The sequence below is a fragment of the Miniopterus schreibersii genome (assembly GCF_964146895.1).
Source record: "Miniopterus schreibersii genome assembly, chromosome: 1".
NCBI lineage: Eukaryota > Metazoa > Chordata > Mammalia > Chiroptera > Miniopteridae > Miniopterus > Miniopterus schreibersii.
In genome coordinates this window covers 26,587,126-26,598,673 of record NC_138101.1, presented here as the reverse complement: position 1 = coordinate 26,598,673, position 11,548 = coordinate 26,587,126, and the positions used below count along the sequence as shown (strand labels likewise).

The window sequence follows — 11,548 nt, the reverse complement described above, 5'->3', positions numbered from 1 at the left end:
TTTTAAAAGTTAAATTTGTATTAGACTGTCATTCCTGTTTCTGTCTCCTCCTCATTGCGCACTCTGGATGGCGGGGACTCTCTTATGACTGCTGAATTCTCCAGCACCTGATTAAAGGAATAACTGTAATAATGAGAAATTACAGAAAAGCTGTTTGGGTTTTAGGGTTAGTCCAGTGTTGAGTATGGCTCTAGAGTCTGACTGATTTTAACTTCAGGCTGTGCCTCTTAGCTCAGGTAAGTGACTTTTAGGATTGACAGATTAAAAACAGGACACCCAGTGAAATTTGAATTTCAGATAAACAACAGTACATTTTTGGTATAAGTACGCCCCATGCAATCATTATGGCACACTTATAGCAAAACATTATCCATTGTTTATCTGAAATTTTGTATTTAACTGAGCACCTGGACATTTTACTTGCTAACTGTGACAACCCTAGTGGGCCCTGGCCGGATGCTCAGTTGTTGGCTAGAGCCTGGTCCTTAAGCCAAGGCTGCAGGTTCGATCCCCAGCAGGGCACAGACAGCAAGCCACCAATGATGCATAAGGGGAACACCACACTGATCTCTCTGTCTCTCTTGTCCTCTCCCCTTCTCTCTCCAAAATCAACTAAAAAAATAAAAATAAAAAATGACAACCCTAGTGAGGTCTCTCGTATCTGTTACTTGGCAATGGGATGAAAATAGTACCGTCTCAGGAATTACCCTAAGAAGCATCTCACCCACTGTAAACCTTTATTTAATCCACCTTCCAAATCAGGATACTTTAGTAAGACATGAATATCAAGGCCCTGGGCACCCCCAAATACGGTTGCCCCTCTAAAGAGCGCAGAAGGTTCGGCAGAACTGAACAAGGCCGCAAACCGCTTTGAGATGCGCGAGGCTTCATCTTCAAAGGAACGAGGCGGCGGCGGCGGCGCGGTCTCCTCGGCGGAAGCACCTTCCCCAGGGAGAGACGGGCCTGCGTTTCTGCGCACGCGCACAGAGCGCCGCGCCTGCGGGCCGAGGCCGCGCCGCCCGAGAGTCACGTGCGGACGGCGCGACCCCGGCTTGTCACGTGACCCGGGCCCCGGCTTCTCCCGGGATGGAGCCGGAAGAGGGGGCGCCTCTTTGGCGGCTGCAGAAGCTTCCCGCGGAGCGGGGCCCGCAGGTGAGGCGGCGGCGCGGGGTCGGGCTCCGGGACGTCCTGTCCTGGGGGTCAGGCCCGTCCCCCCGAGACGCCTTCGCGGGGCTGGGCTCGCGGCCCAGGGAAGGGAGGGCCAGGGGCGTGATTTCGGGTGGCCGCCCCCTGCCGCTCCCGGGGAGCTGTGGAGGCCGAGATTGGGGGCTCCGCCTCCGTGCCGCCGCCTGCGGTTCCCTCTCCCGAGGCCGCGCCCTGGTGGCGGCCCGTCTGCTCCCCGGCTTGGCCGGGACCCAGAGGCCCTGCGGCGGCCGCGGGGCCGCGGCGCAGCCTCTCAGACTCAGGTCGTGGAGCCGGTGGTTTGCCGCTTCTCACTCACGTTTCACTCATTTACCCAACACTAACCTCCCAAATGCTGCCTACCTGTAGGCACAGTGCTGGGTGCCGGGGTGCCCCGGTGCCCTGGGGAAGCATACCTGGCCCTTGAGGGAAACGGAACAAAAGTGAGGGCTACCGGTGACCGGGCGGCCCTTCCCTCTGGCGGTGGCACGGGCGCTGGCTGCCAGCCTGCGCGGAACCCGGCCTGTGAGGAGCCGCGGGGAGCCTCGCTCAGCCGTCCAGCCCGCGTCTCCCCGACGCCGCTGCGCGCCGGCCGCCGGTGGGGAGGTGAGGTGTTGGATGCGACCCAGCTGCGCCCGGGCGAGCTGGCCGCCCCGGCAGGAAGCCCAGAGTTTTCCAGTGGTGAGCTTGGGGGCGGCGTAGCACCCCAGAGTTGGAGGGGCTGGCAGGAGCGTCTAGATTTATTTCTAGGTTTAGCCCTGAAGGATGAGCAGGAACCAGACAGGCTGGAGGGGAGAGAGTGTTTCAGAGGAATTGGAGCTGCAAAGGCTAGAAGCGGAAAGCGCCTCCCCCGCGCTCCCTGCCGAGGGGCGCTTTGGGGACCTGCTGAAATTCTGAGCGAGAAGCGGAGGGAGGCGAAGGCCAGGCTGGTGAGCAGGAGTCAGAGGGCTCAAGTCTTTATATGCGGTGCTCCTGTGTTTAGCCTTACTACCAAAGGCATTGGCATTTTAAAGTATTGTTTTAGGCAGCAAAAAAATTTTAGTGAGTTTGAAAGGTGAGAGAAATGTGGAGACAGTGCATAATTTTGACTGTGATCTGTGAAAGGAGGAAAACCCAGTGGTTGCTATAATAGGAAAATCGGACTGAGAAGTGTTTTTTTTTCTTTTTCTTTTTCCCGCTTTGAGCTTTCAAGCAAAAAAACTTTGCGCCCCAAGTATTAGACCCGAAGGACATTTGCCAACCCATGAAAGAAAGCGATATGTGCAATGTGGAGCTTCAGCAGTAGCTTCGGGAGCTGTGATTCTTTTTGCCCACTCACCTCAGACTACTGGCTGACACTTGGTATTATAATTAACATGTTAATATGTTTACTCCCACCATCTCTATTCCCCAACATTTCAGGCCTTATGAAGTCTTTGAACACAACTTCTTAACTGGTCCTCTTGCCGCTGGTCTCTGTCTTAGTCTGAACTCCTTCAGGGTAGATACTTGTTTTATATCACCAATTCTTGAGAGTTGTGTCTGACTCAAGGTGCTTCTTAGATCAGTCTTTGTTGAGGAAAGGAATTGATTAATGTAAATTAAACTCAGTTTATTATTGGGGCAGTCATCTGGATCCCAAGCTTTAGTAGGCTGGCCTTTAGTGTCAGTGATGGGCAGCTTTGCATAAGTCCCTATTCTGTACCATCTACTATGGGTGAAGGGTGGGCATGGGTGCTTGGCCTACATAATGTGAAAGAGGGGTATGTGGTAGTTTTTATAAGTTCTAAAGTTTGGCCTTCCTTTTTCCTCTGTCCCATTTTTAATGGGGAAAGTGTGGGGGAGATAGAAGGGAATTAACTTACTTAATTCCTACCAGGATCAAAAAAACGACTTAACTCTTCTCTGATTTTACAAATGAGGAAACTCATACAGTGCATTAGCCATCGTTTAGAAGTGGCGTCACCGGTTGCTCATCTCTGGTCTGATAGGTGTGGTGTGAGAGAGAAGGAGTTACTGCTTAAAATGGAGTGGAATATGAGCCAGGGAAAAGAGTTGAAAATGCTGCTAAAATGTTATTTGGGTTGAAATACTCTTATAAGACATAACTATCCCCTGAGAAAGAATACCGTGTTAATCATTTGCCTAGAATAGTGCAGGCATAGTAGGTAGTCAGTTAATATATGTTAAAGGCATGGAACATAATAGTAGTAGTAGTAGTAGTAACAGTGATAATAAATAATAATAACAATGTCTAGCAACGTTTAAGTGCCTTGTATAAGCCAGCAGTATGCCAAGTGATTTGCATGTATTCTTATCTAATCCTTACAACATGATGAGGGTATTGATAGTATCCTCATTTTACACGTGAGGAAACAGGCACAGAACTTTTAAATAGCTTGACAAAACTAGTTAAGCAGTGGGACTAGGATTCAGGCTGGCCAGTTTCATTCCAGAATCCACAGTCTTTTTTTGTTTAATCCTCACCTGAGAATATTTTGTCCATTGCTTTTCAGAGAGAGTGGAAGAGGGGGGGGGGGGGAGGGAGAGGGAGGGAGAAACATTGTTTGGTTGCCTCCTGCATGGGCCCCAGCCAGGGCCGGGGACCAACCCTGCAACTGAGGTACGTGCCCTTGGCTGGAATCGAACCTGGGATCCTTTAGTCCACGGGCTCATTCTCTAACCACTGACCCAAACCCTCCAGGGCCAAAATCCACAGTCTGCTATGTTAGGATTTCCTTTGCTGATATTAAGGTAGGATAGAGAAAAAGGAATGTAAAAAAAGGAAAAGAAAGGTACTGAGGACTTCCTTGGAGTGGGCCAAAGCAAGTAAGTATAACTGTTGTGAAAAATGGAGGCAAGGGAAAATGAAGTCTGTAGATCTACTGGAAAAGACTTTGCTCTAAGAGTTATACACTGTTGTTGTAGTTACTGGTATAAATATTTTTATACTCGCCATCTTCCTTTCAGTAACATTGGAAAAACAACAGTATATCTATATAACTTTTTAGTTCCTGAACATGGACAAAATGGTAGACTTTTTTGTGTGTGAAGTTCTAACTTTTAATTAATAAAATAATGTTAAAAATAGTTACATTTCAACCTCAGCTGTTCTTGCAGATAACATGACCTTCTCCCAACATTTGTTTGCTGCAAGGGAGATAAATCTGTTTTACAGTTTTACTCATAATTAACATTTATTTCCTTTTTTCTCTCTAGCTTCTTCACAAAATAATTGATGGCATTTGCGGCCGAACTTATCCTCTCCACCAGGATTATCAGAATGTTTGGGATTCCACAGAATGGATGCATGTTCTAGAAGATATTACCAAGTTTTTCAAAGCTATTGTTGGTAAAAATTTATCTGATGAAGAGGTAACTTTAGTCTAAATTTCTATGTTACAATAAATAATAATTGCTGTTCAGATTTTTTTTATTAACTTGGTCTTTAGGACATTATATAATACAAGGACCATCATTAGTAAGTAGCTAATAAGAAAAGCCTCATTATTGTAAGTAGAAAATCTGATTGTAGAAGTTCTGGGTTTTTGTAGTTTTGTTTTGTTTTTGGTGGTTTGTATTTTTTAACTTGTGAAACATTTAAATCATATAGAAGAAAACCTAAAGTTAAATAGCTGACACCCCATTACCACAGTTATACAGTTGTTTACATTTCTGATGTATTAATCTAGCTAGACCAGCTTTTTTTAGTAGTCTCTGGATGTATTCACTTTCATGCCCTTCATCATTCAGCCCTTTTCCTTCTTGTTTTGCAAAAATTTGTTAAAACTTCCAGTTTGCTGGTTATGCATTCTCATCTTATTCTTTTCATGGTGACAGAAGTATTTCTTTTTTTTTCTCACTTACCACCATTTAAAAGGTATGTGAAAGGAGAGTACAACTATGTGTTTACATTTTAAACAGAAAGGACCTTTCACTTATAACCATTTATTTTTATTTTCCTAGATATCTCAGCAGTTGAATCAGTTGAATTCATCTCATCAAGAAGCTATCATGAAATGCTTGAAAAGTAGAAAAGATGAAATTAAGCAGGCTCTGTTAAATGAAGTAGTTGATATTTCCTCTGCACAGCTTCAGGATTTTGATTGGCAGTTAAAGGTGAAAAATCTGTTTATGAGTATGTTTTTTATTTCAGTTTTTGAATAGGAAGAAATGTTTATTTTTTTATAATACACATCTAAAATTTCTGTTATTTTGAGAATGCAGTGTCCCATAAAGGTATCAAAGATAATTAAAATTATATCTTTTGTATTAATTGTGCATCACTATATTATAAATATCCAAACCATGTATAAAACTTTACAATTATAAATTTAATTAACTGGAGCTATAAATCATTACATGTTATAAATAGTGGAGCAGTATGTATGTATTTAACATTTATTTTTGGCTAGAACTTTCTAATCTTCCCAAGATTGGCAAATGTGATTCTATCTCGAGGGAGAAATCTATAATGTTATTAAAACAGCATTTAAAAATGTTTTTTAAAGGAGAGTCATGATCAGCGAGTTTCATAAAGCACAGTTGTCGTATCTTAGACCCATTGGATGCATATGTACTTCCCAGCCATAACTCTGCTCTAGATTTCTGCTTCTGTCTGGTTGTCTCTTTCCTAATCTACGTTCTCACTTTTATTCACTCTCTTTCTGTTTTTTAGATATATGTTGGTTTGGCTTGGGCTTATTTTTTTTTTTAGTTCTTCCACCTTTCCCTGTACTTGACAGTGAACAGGAGTACTTTATTTATTTAAATGTGTTGTTCATAAGCTCTGATGCATATTTAACATGGTCCTGTTTAGTACCTATTAATTACTGTTTTTCTCATTTTAAACAGCTTGCACTTTCCAGTGACAAGATTGCTACATTACAAACGCCACTCTTAAACCTCCATCTAGACGTAAAAGAAAATGGTGAAGTCAAACCATATTCTATCGAAATGAGCAAAGAAGAGCTGCAGAATCTAATAAATTCCTTGGAAGCAGCTAATAAGGTATTTGTTTTAATTTTGTTTTATGGTTTAAAATGTTTCAGTTTTGAATGATACCATTAGAGCCATGAAGAAAAACTCATAGTTTGCTTTTAATATTTTTCTTCCTGATATTTTATGTCAAGCACAGAAATTATGTTCTGTATCTTTTCGACATTAAATTAATTATAACTTGTAATTTTAATTACTTAGTTTTGAGCATAATTTGTCAAGTAGTTATTTTTGAAAGAAGAATAGTGCTGTTATAACGGCTAGATTTGTTTTGCTCCAGTGCACATTAATGATAAAAATTTTTTTTTTTATCTTGGGGCTAGGATGTTAGTTAATTCTGAAGAGTTTTTGTGATTAAAAATAGTATGATTTTGAAGAAAAGAGTGTCTTATTTAACTGAACAAATAATAGAAAATTGCTTTAACTACAGGAGACCAAATATGCCTTGTAGTTAGGGCAAAATCATGTTGAGACAAGATAGAATTAATAAATGACTAAAAGCTTTACATTTACAAAGGAATGGCTGAATAATAGTAACCATTCCTAGTGTTCAATTAATGAGAAAAATAATATTTAAACGGTAGAAACCGCTGCTGTGAGGAAGAAATAAAAATAATTATCTTTGTTATGTATATTTCTTTCATTATTGCTCAGCATTTTCTCTAGTGATCGAGTCTCAGTTATTGAAGTCAGTTTTTCTTACCAGTCTCTTGCCACTAACCAATCTTCTTGGCTCTGTCTTTTTTTAAACCCTGGTATACTTCAGCTTCCCTCCACACTCTGTAGTTACTCAGCCATTTTGGTGCCTCGTTGACTGGTCCACATGCCCAGTCACCAAACGTACTGGCTTGCCTTTGAACGAGACTAAATGTCTGATGGGGTGTGTGGTAGAACCTGGTGTAAAAGTGAAATGATTCTGAACCATGGATCCTGACAGGCATGTGCCATGGGTTACTGAGCAGTGCACTTGTTATAAATTCTTGAGGCACTTATAGAGATTACAAAGCATCTCATTTAGCAGATGTTGGCATCATTCTGGTGTAAACTGATTCTCCCCTCCCTCCTTTGTTTTTAAGGTCATCCTGCAGTTCAAATAACTGGAAATAATGAAGACCAACATTATCAGATTCCACTGCTGCAACTGATATGACAGAGCGAATACTGTGTGTTCAGAAAACCTGCAATATACTATTATGTCGAGCTCAGAAAGCAGCCGTGTTGAGATGGCAAAGATTAAAAATTTATCAACTTCCCTAAAGAACAGGAAATTACATGGTTGACAGGAAATGCATTAAAAAATTAAAGATAAAAAGCTATAGAAGCAGTTTATATTTTCATAATGTCTGTTCGGCCTCATTTATTAAATATTTGAGAACTTTATCGATAAAGTTTTACTGAAAACTAAAAATAGGCTCAAAAGTAATGTAAACATACAAAGCACAAATAAACTTGAATCTTGCTAAAAGAAGTATGTGACTAGCAAGGATGCATATTATGGATATATATGACTAATTTGTGATATTTTTTAAAAATAACTTTTAAAGAATGTATAAGCTATATATCTCAGGAGATTCCATATCTTACTCATATTTCAAAGGAAAGATTATAAAATGTAAAAATTCTTAGAGAAAGAACCTCTTCAGACATGAACAAGAAAAAAGTAAATCTGTGTGAACAATTTTGAGTTTATGAAGTCTAGAAACTAAAATCTTACATTAGAACATAGGAAAAATGCAACAACACTGCTACTCTTATATTTCTGGGTCTGGGAGAATAAGAGCTGATAAAAAGAATGTATGTCATTGTGTAGTGTATATATTTCTATTCAAATATCAGGTAAGATATATGTGTCCATTTTTGTTATAAACTCTTAATACTGAATTTAACAGTTTTGGATGTTTATTGGCAAACAAATTATTTTTAATTTCAGTTAAGTTTAAAGATAAGCCTTCTGAACAAATAAAAAATACAATTTTATTTTAATATATTGCTTTATTTCAAGTGACTTTCTACATAATGCAATAATACATAATTAATTGAACCTGCTATTTGCAAGCTTTATAGATCATTAGAGTATGAGACTATTTGAGGTGTCCAGAGCAATTATTACTGTTCTTGTCATACAGATGAGGGTAGGCTTAGGTTCATGCATACTGGAGTGTGACCTAGATGGTGCTCTCAAAATGTATCTTAGACTCATGCCAGTCTATGAACTGCTTATTATAGGTCAGTGATAGATGAGCTGCTACCAGAATGTTCATCAATATGCTGCTTTCTTCACTGGGAAATTTTGGTTATGGAAAAAAGTATACCAGCTGAACTAAACAGTGTGCTTAGAGAGGTAGTTGATTTATCTTCCTGTGCAAGTTTCTTATCATTATGGACCAGTAACAGCACTAATAATGCTGTCATAGGGCCCTTCTGAATTTCAACCCTCCAAACAGTACTTCCTCTGAGAAGGAAAAAATCTTACTCTACTTTGTTCCCTCTCACCACATTGTCACTGCATTAGCATATTGGAATGCTTTATTGAAGTCTGATACACTATAACCTGCACATGTTTAAAGTTTACAGTCTGACAAGTTTTAATATATGTACGCCCAGAAAAGCATCACCTCAATCGAGGTGGGGAGCATCAATCCTGAAAGTGTCCTGCTGTTCCTTTGTAACCCCTGCTTCTGCGCCCTTCCACCAACCCAGATGGCCCCTGATCTGCTTCCTGCCATGAAAGTCTGATTTGTTCACATTTTCTAGGGTTTAATGTAAATGGAATCATGCAGGATGTACGCACACGCGTGTGTGTGTGAGAGCGAGTGAGCGAGTTAGCACCGGCTCCTTTCAGCATTATTTTGAGTTCATGTTGCATATAGCAATAGTTCATTTCTTTATTGTTGACAAGTGTTCTGTTGTAGAATTTTACCATGATTTGTTTATTCACTTACTAATGGACAGTTTGGTTGTTTAAAATTTTTGACTAGTACAATACAATGAATGCTATGAAATTCTTGTATATGTCTTTATATGGACATTAAACTTTCCTGTGAATAAATAGGAGTGAAAAGGCTGGATCATATGGTAGGTTTATGTTTATCTTTTCAAGAAGTTGCCAAACTGCTTTCCAAAGTGATTTTACCATTTTACCTTCCAGACCACAGTCTATGCGCGTTCCTCCTCCACTTCCTCACCAACACTTGGTATGGGCAGTCTTTTTAGTTTCAGCTATTCTAATAGGTGGATAGTGGTGTATCATTGCGGTTTTAATAGAACTAATGATACTGTCTTTTCATGTGCTTGTTTGCCATCTGCATATCTGCTTAGATCTGTTGCCCATTTTTAAATTGGACTGTTTTCTTACTGAGTTTTGGATGTTCTTTATATAGCCTGGCTTTAGTCTTTATCATATATATGTCTTGCAGGTATTTTTCCCCAATCTGTAACTTGTCCTTTTCTTTCTATAAAGAAACTTTATTTTTTTTAGAGTAGTTTTGAGATCCTGTCTACCACACATGCATTTCCCCAGACTATTAATGTCTTATATTAATAATATCTAATATTAATTTATTATAATTAATGACTTAATATATTACTTTAAATTAAATTCCATAGTTTATTCAGCCTTCCTAAATTTTTACCTAGTGTCCTTTATCTGTTCCAGAATTCATATTATATTTAGTTGTCATGTCTCCTTAAGCTTCTCTTGCTGTGATTTTTTTCCCCCCATACTTTCCTTGTTTTTAATAATGTCAGTTTTGAGGAGTGTGGGTGAGGTATTTTTTAGAATGTTCCTCTACTGGAATTTAATGTTTTTCTCATGTTTAGACGGGGGTTATTATGGGTTTTGGGGAGGAATATTACAGAGGTAAAGTGCCATTCACATCACATCCTGTCAAGGGTGCATGCAATTAACAGAATTTATGATGACGTTCACTTTGATCACCTGGCTGAGGTAGTGCTTGATAAGTTTTTTCCCTGTAAAGTTGCTCTTATTTCTCCTTTTTCTATACTGTACTCTTTGGAAGGAAGCCACTCTGTGTAGCCTATACTGTTCTTAAGGAGTGGGGAGTTCTCAAGTTCAGAGTATATATCTGGAATTCTGCACAGATTTGTCTCATCTCTCCTAGTTATTAATGTATTCATTTATTTATATAGTGTGGACTCATGGATATTTATTTTACACTTTGGGTTATAATCCAATACTCATTTTATTACTCAAAATTATTTTAGCTTTTGCCATTGGGAACTCCCTCAGTTGGTTCCTTTGTCCCTTTGTTATCAGTGGAGTGTGGGTTTTATTTATCTATTTTTATATTATTTTATTAACTTTCTGGCCATACAAAGATGCTCCAGGCTCATGTTGTCTGTTTCCTGTGCAGTCCTAGAATCAGCCATTTCTCCAAGAAGCCCTGGTTCGTTTTACTGAAGAATGGTACTAGAAACCAAGCTAGGTGTGCTCATTGCTGCTGGGAAGTTGTTTCTTTTAGACCCCCTCAGCTGACAAAACAAGTAAATATATGTGTGTAAACTAACCTGCGTGTATACACATTTATAAATAGTTACATAACCATATGTATATTAAGCTGCACCAGTTCATCCTGATGTCTCCAACCTGAGTCCATTACCATGTGGGCCATTCTAGTCTGCTCCCCTTAGCAGCAGTGAGGGGCCTGACCCCACCAGCCACCACCCATTCGCGCAGTAGTCCCATCCCAGTATATCTACACAGAATCTCAATTGTTCGTCTGTCCCCGGTGGGAAACAACTTGACCTAGGAAGGACTTCAGTGCATTTCCTTTTCCCTTAAGTTTTACAGACCACAGTCATTTTCAAAGTTACTTAGGTCAGTACCTTTTCCCTCCGCTCAGTGAGGTCGTTTTACATATTTGTAATACAGTTAGATTTTATTTACTTTTTAACCATCGTCTGTATTCCTTGCTGGGATCCCTTGACTTCCTAAATGAATTTTTAAATTTGTGTACATTAAGGTTCACTCTTTGTGTCAGTGCTGAGTTTTGACAAATGCCTAACAACAAGTATCCACTGTAGAGAATAGTTCAGTGCCCTAAAAATAATATTCCATTGTATGTACATACATTTTCTTTTTCCATTAAGCCATCAATGGACATTTAAGTTGTTTCCACTTCTTGGCCATTGTGACTAACGCTGTAAGGAGCACAGGAGTGCAAATACCTGTTCACGATCCCGTTTCAAATTCTTCTGGCTAAATACCTGGAAGTGGGACTGCCGAACCTAATGGTAGTTTTATTTTTACCTTTTCAAGGAACCTCCATACTGTCTTCCGTAGTGACTACACCCTTTTACATTCTTACCAACAGTGCGCAAGGGGTCCAATTTCCCACCAGCCTTGGCTGATACTAGCAGAAGGTAGGTG

At 40.0% G+C, this 11,548-nt stretch overlaps 1 protein-coding gene across 2 annotated transcripts; it reads left to right on the top strand.

Annotated features, from left to right (window-relative positions):
• The first annotated feature begins 976 nt into the window (after window positions 1-976).
• On the top strand, window positions 977-8,142 carry COMMD8 (COMM domain containing 8). Of its 2 annotated transcripts, none has more exons than XM_081123768.1 (5): window positions 977-1,152; window positions 4,381-4,536; window positions 5,128-5,280; window positions 6,016-6,171; window positions 7,236-8,142. In XM_081123768.1, the coding sequence occupies exons 1-5, from the start codon at window positions 1,087-1,089 to the stop codon at window positions 7,254-7,256; spliced, it is 552 nt and encodes a 183-aa protein (XP_080979894.1). In that variant the 5' UTR covers window positions 977-1,086; the 3' UTR covers window positions 7,257-8,142. The 2 variants fall into 2 exon arrangements, with proteins under 2 accessions (XP_080979894.1, XP_080979895.1); XM_081123769.1 differs by lacking the exon at window positions 977-1,152 and adding an exon at window positions 2,367-2,523.
• Window positions 8,143-11,548: the final 3,406 nt, after the last annotated feature.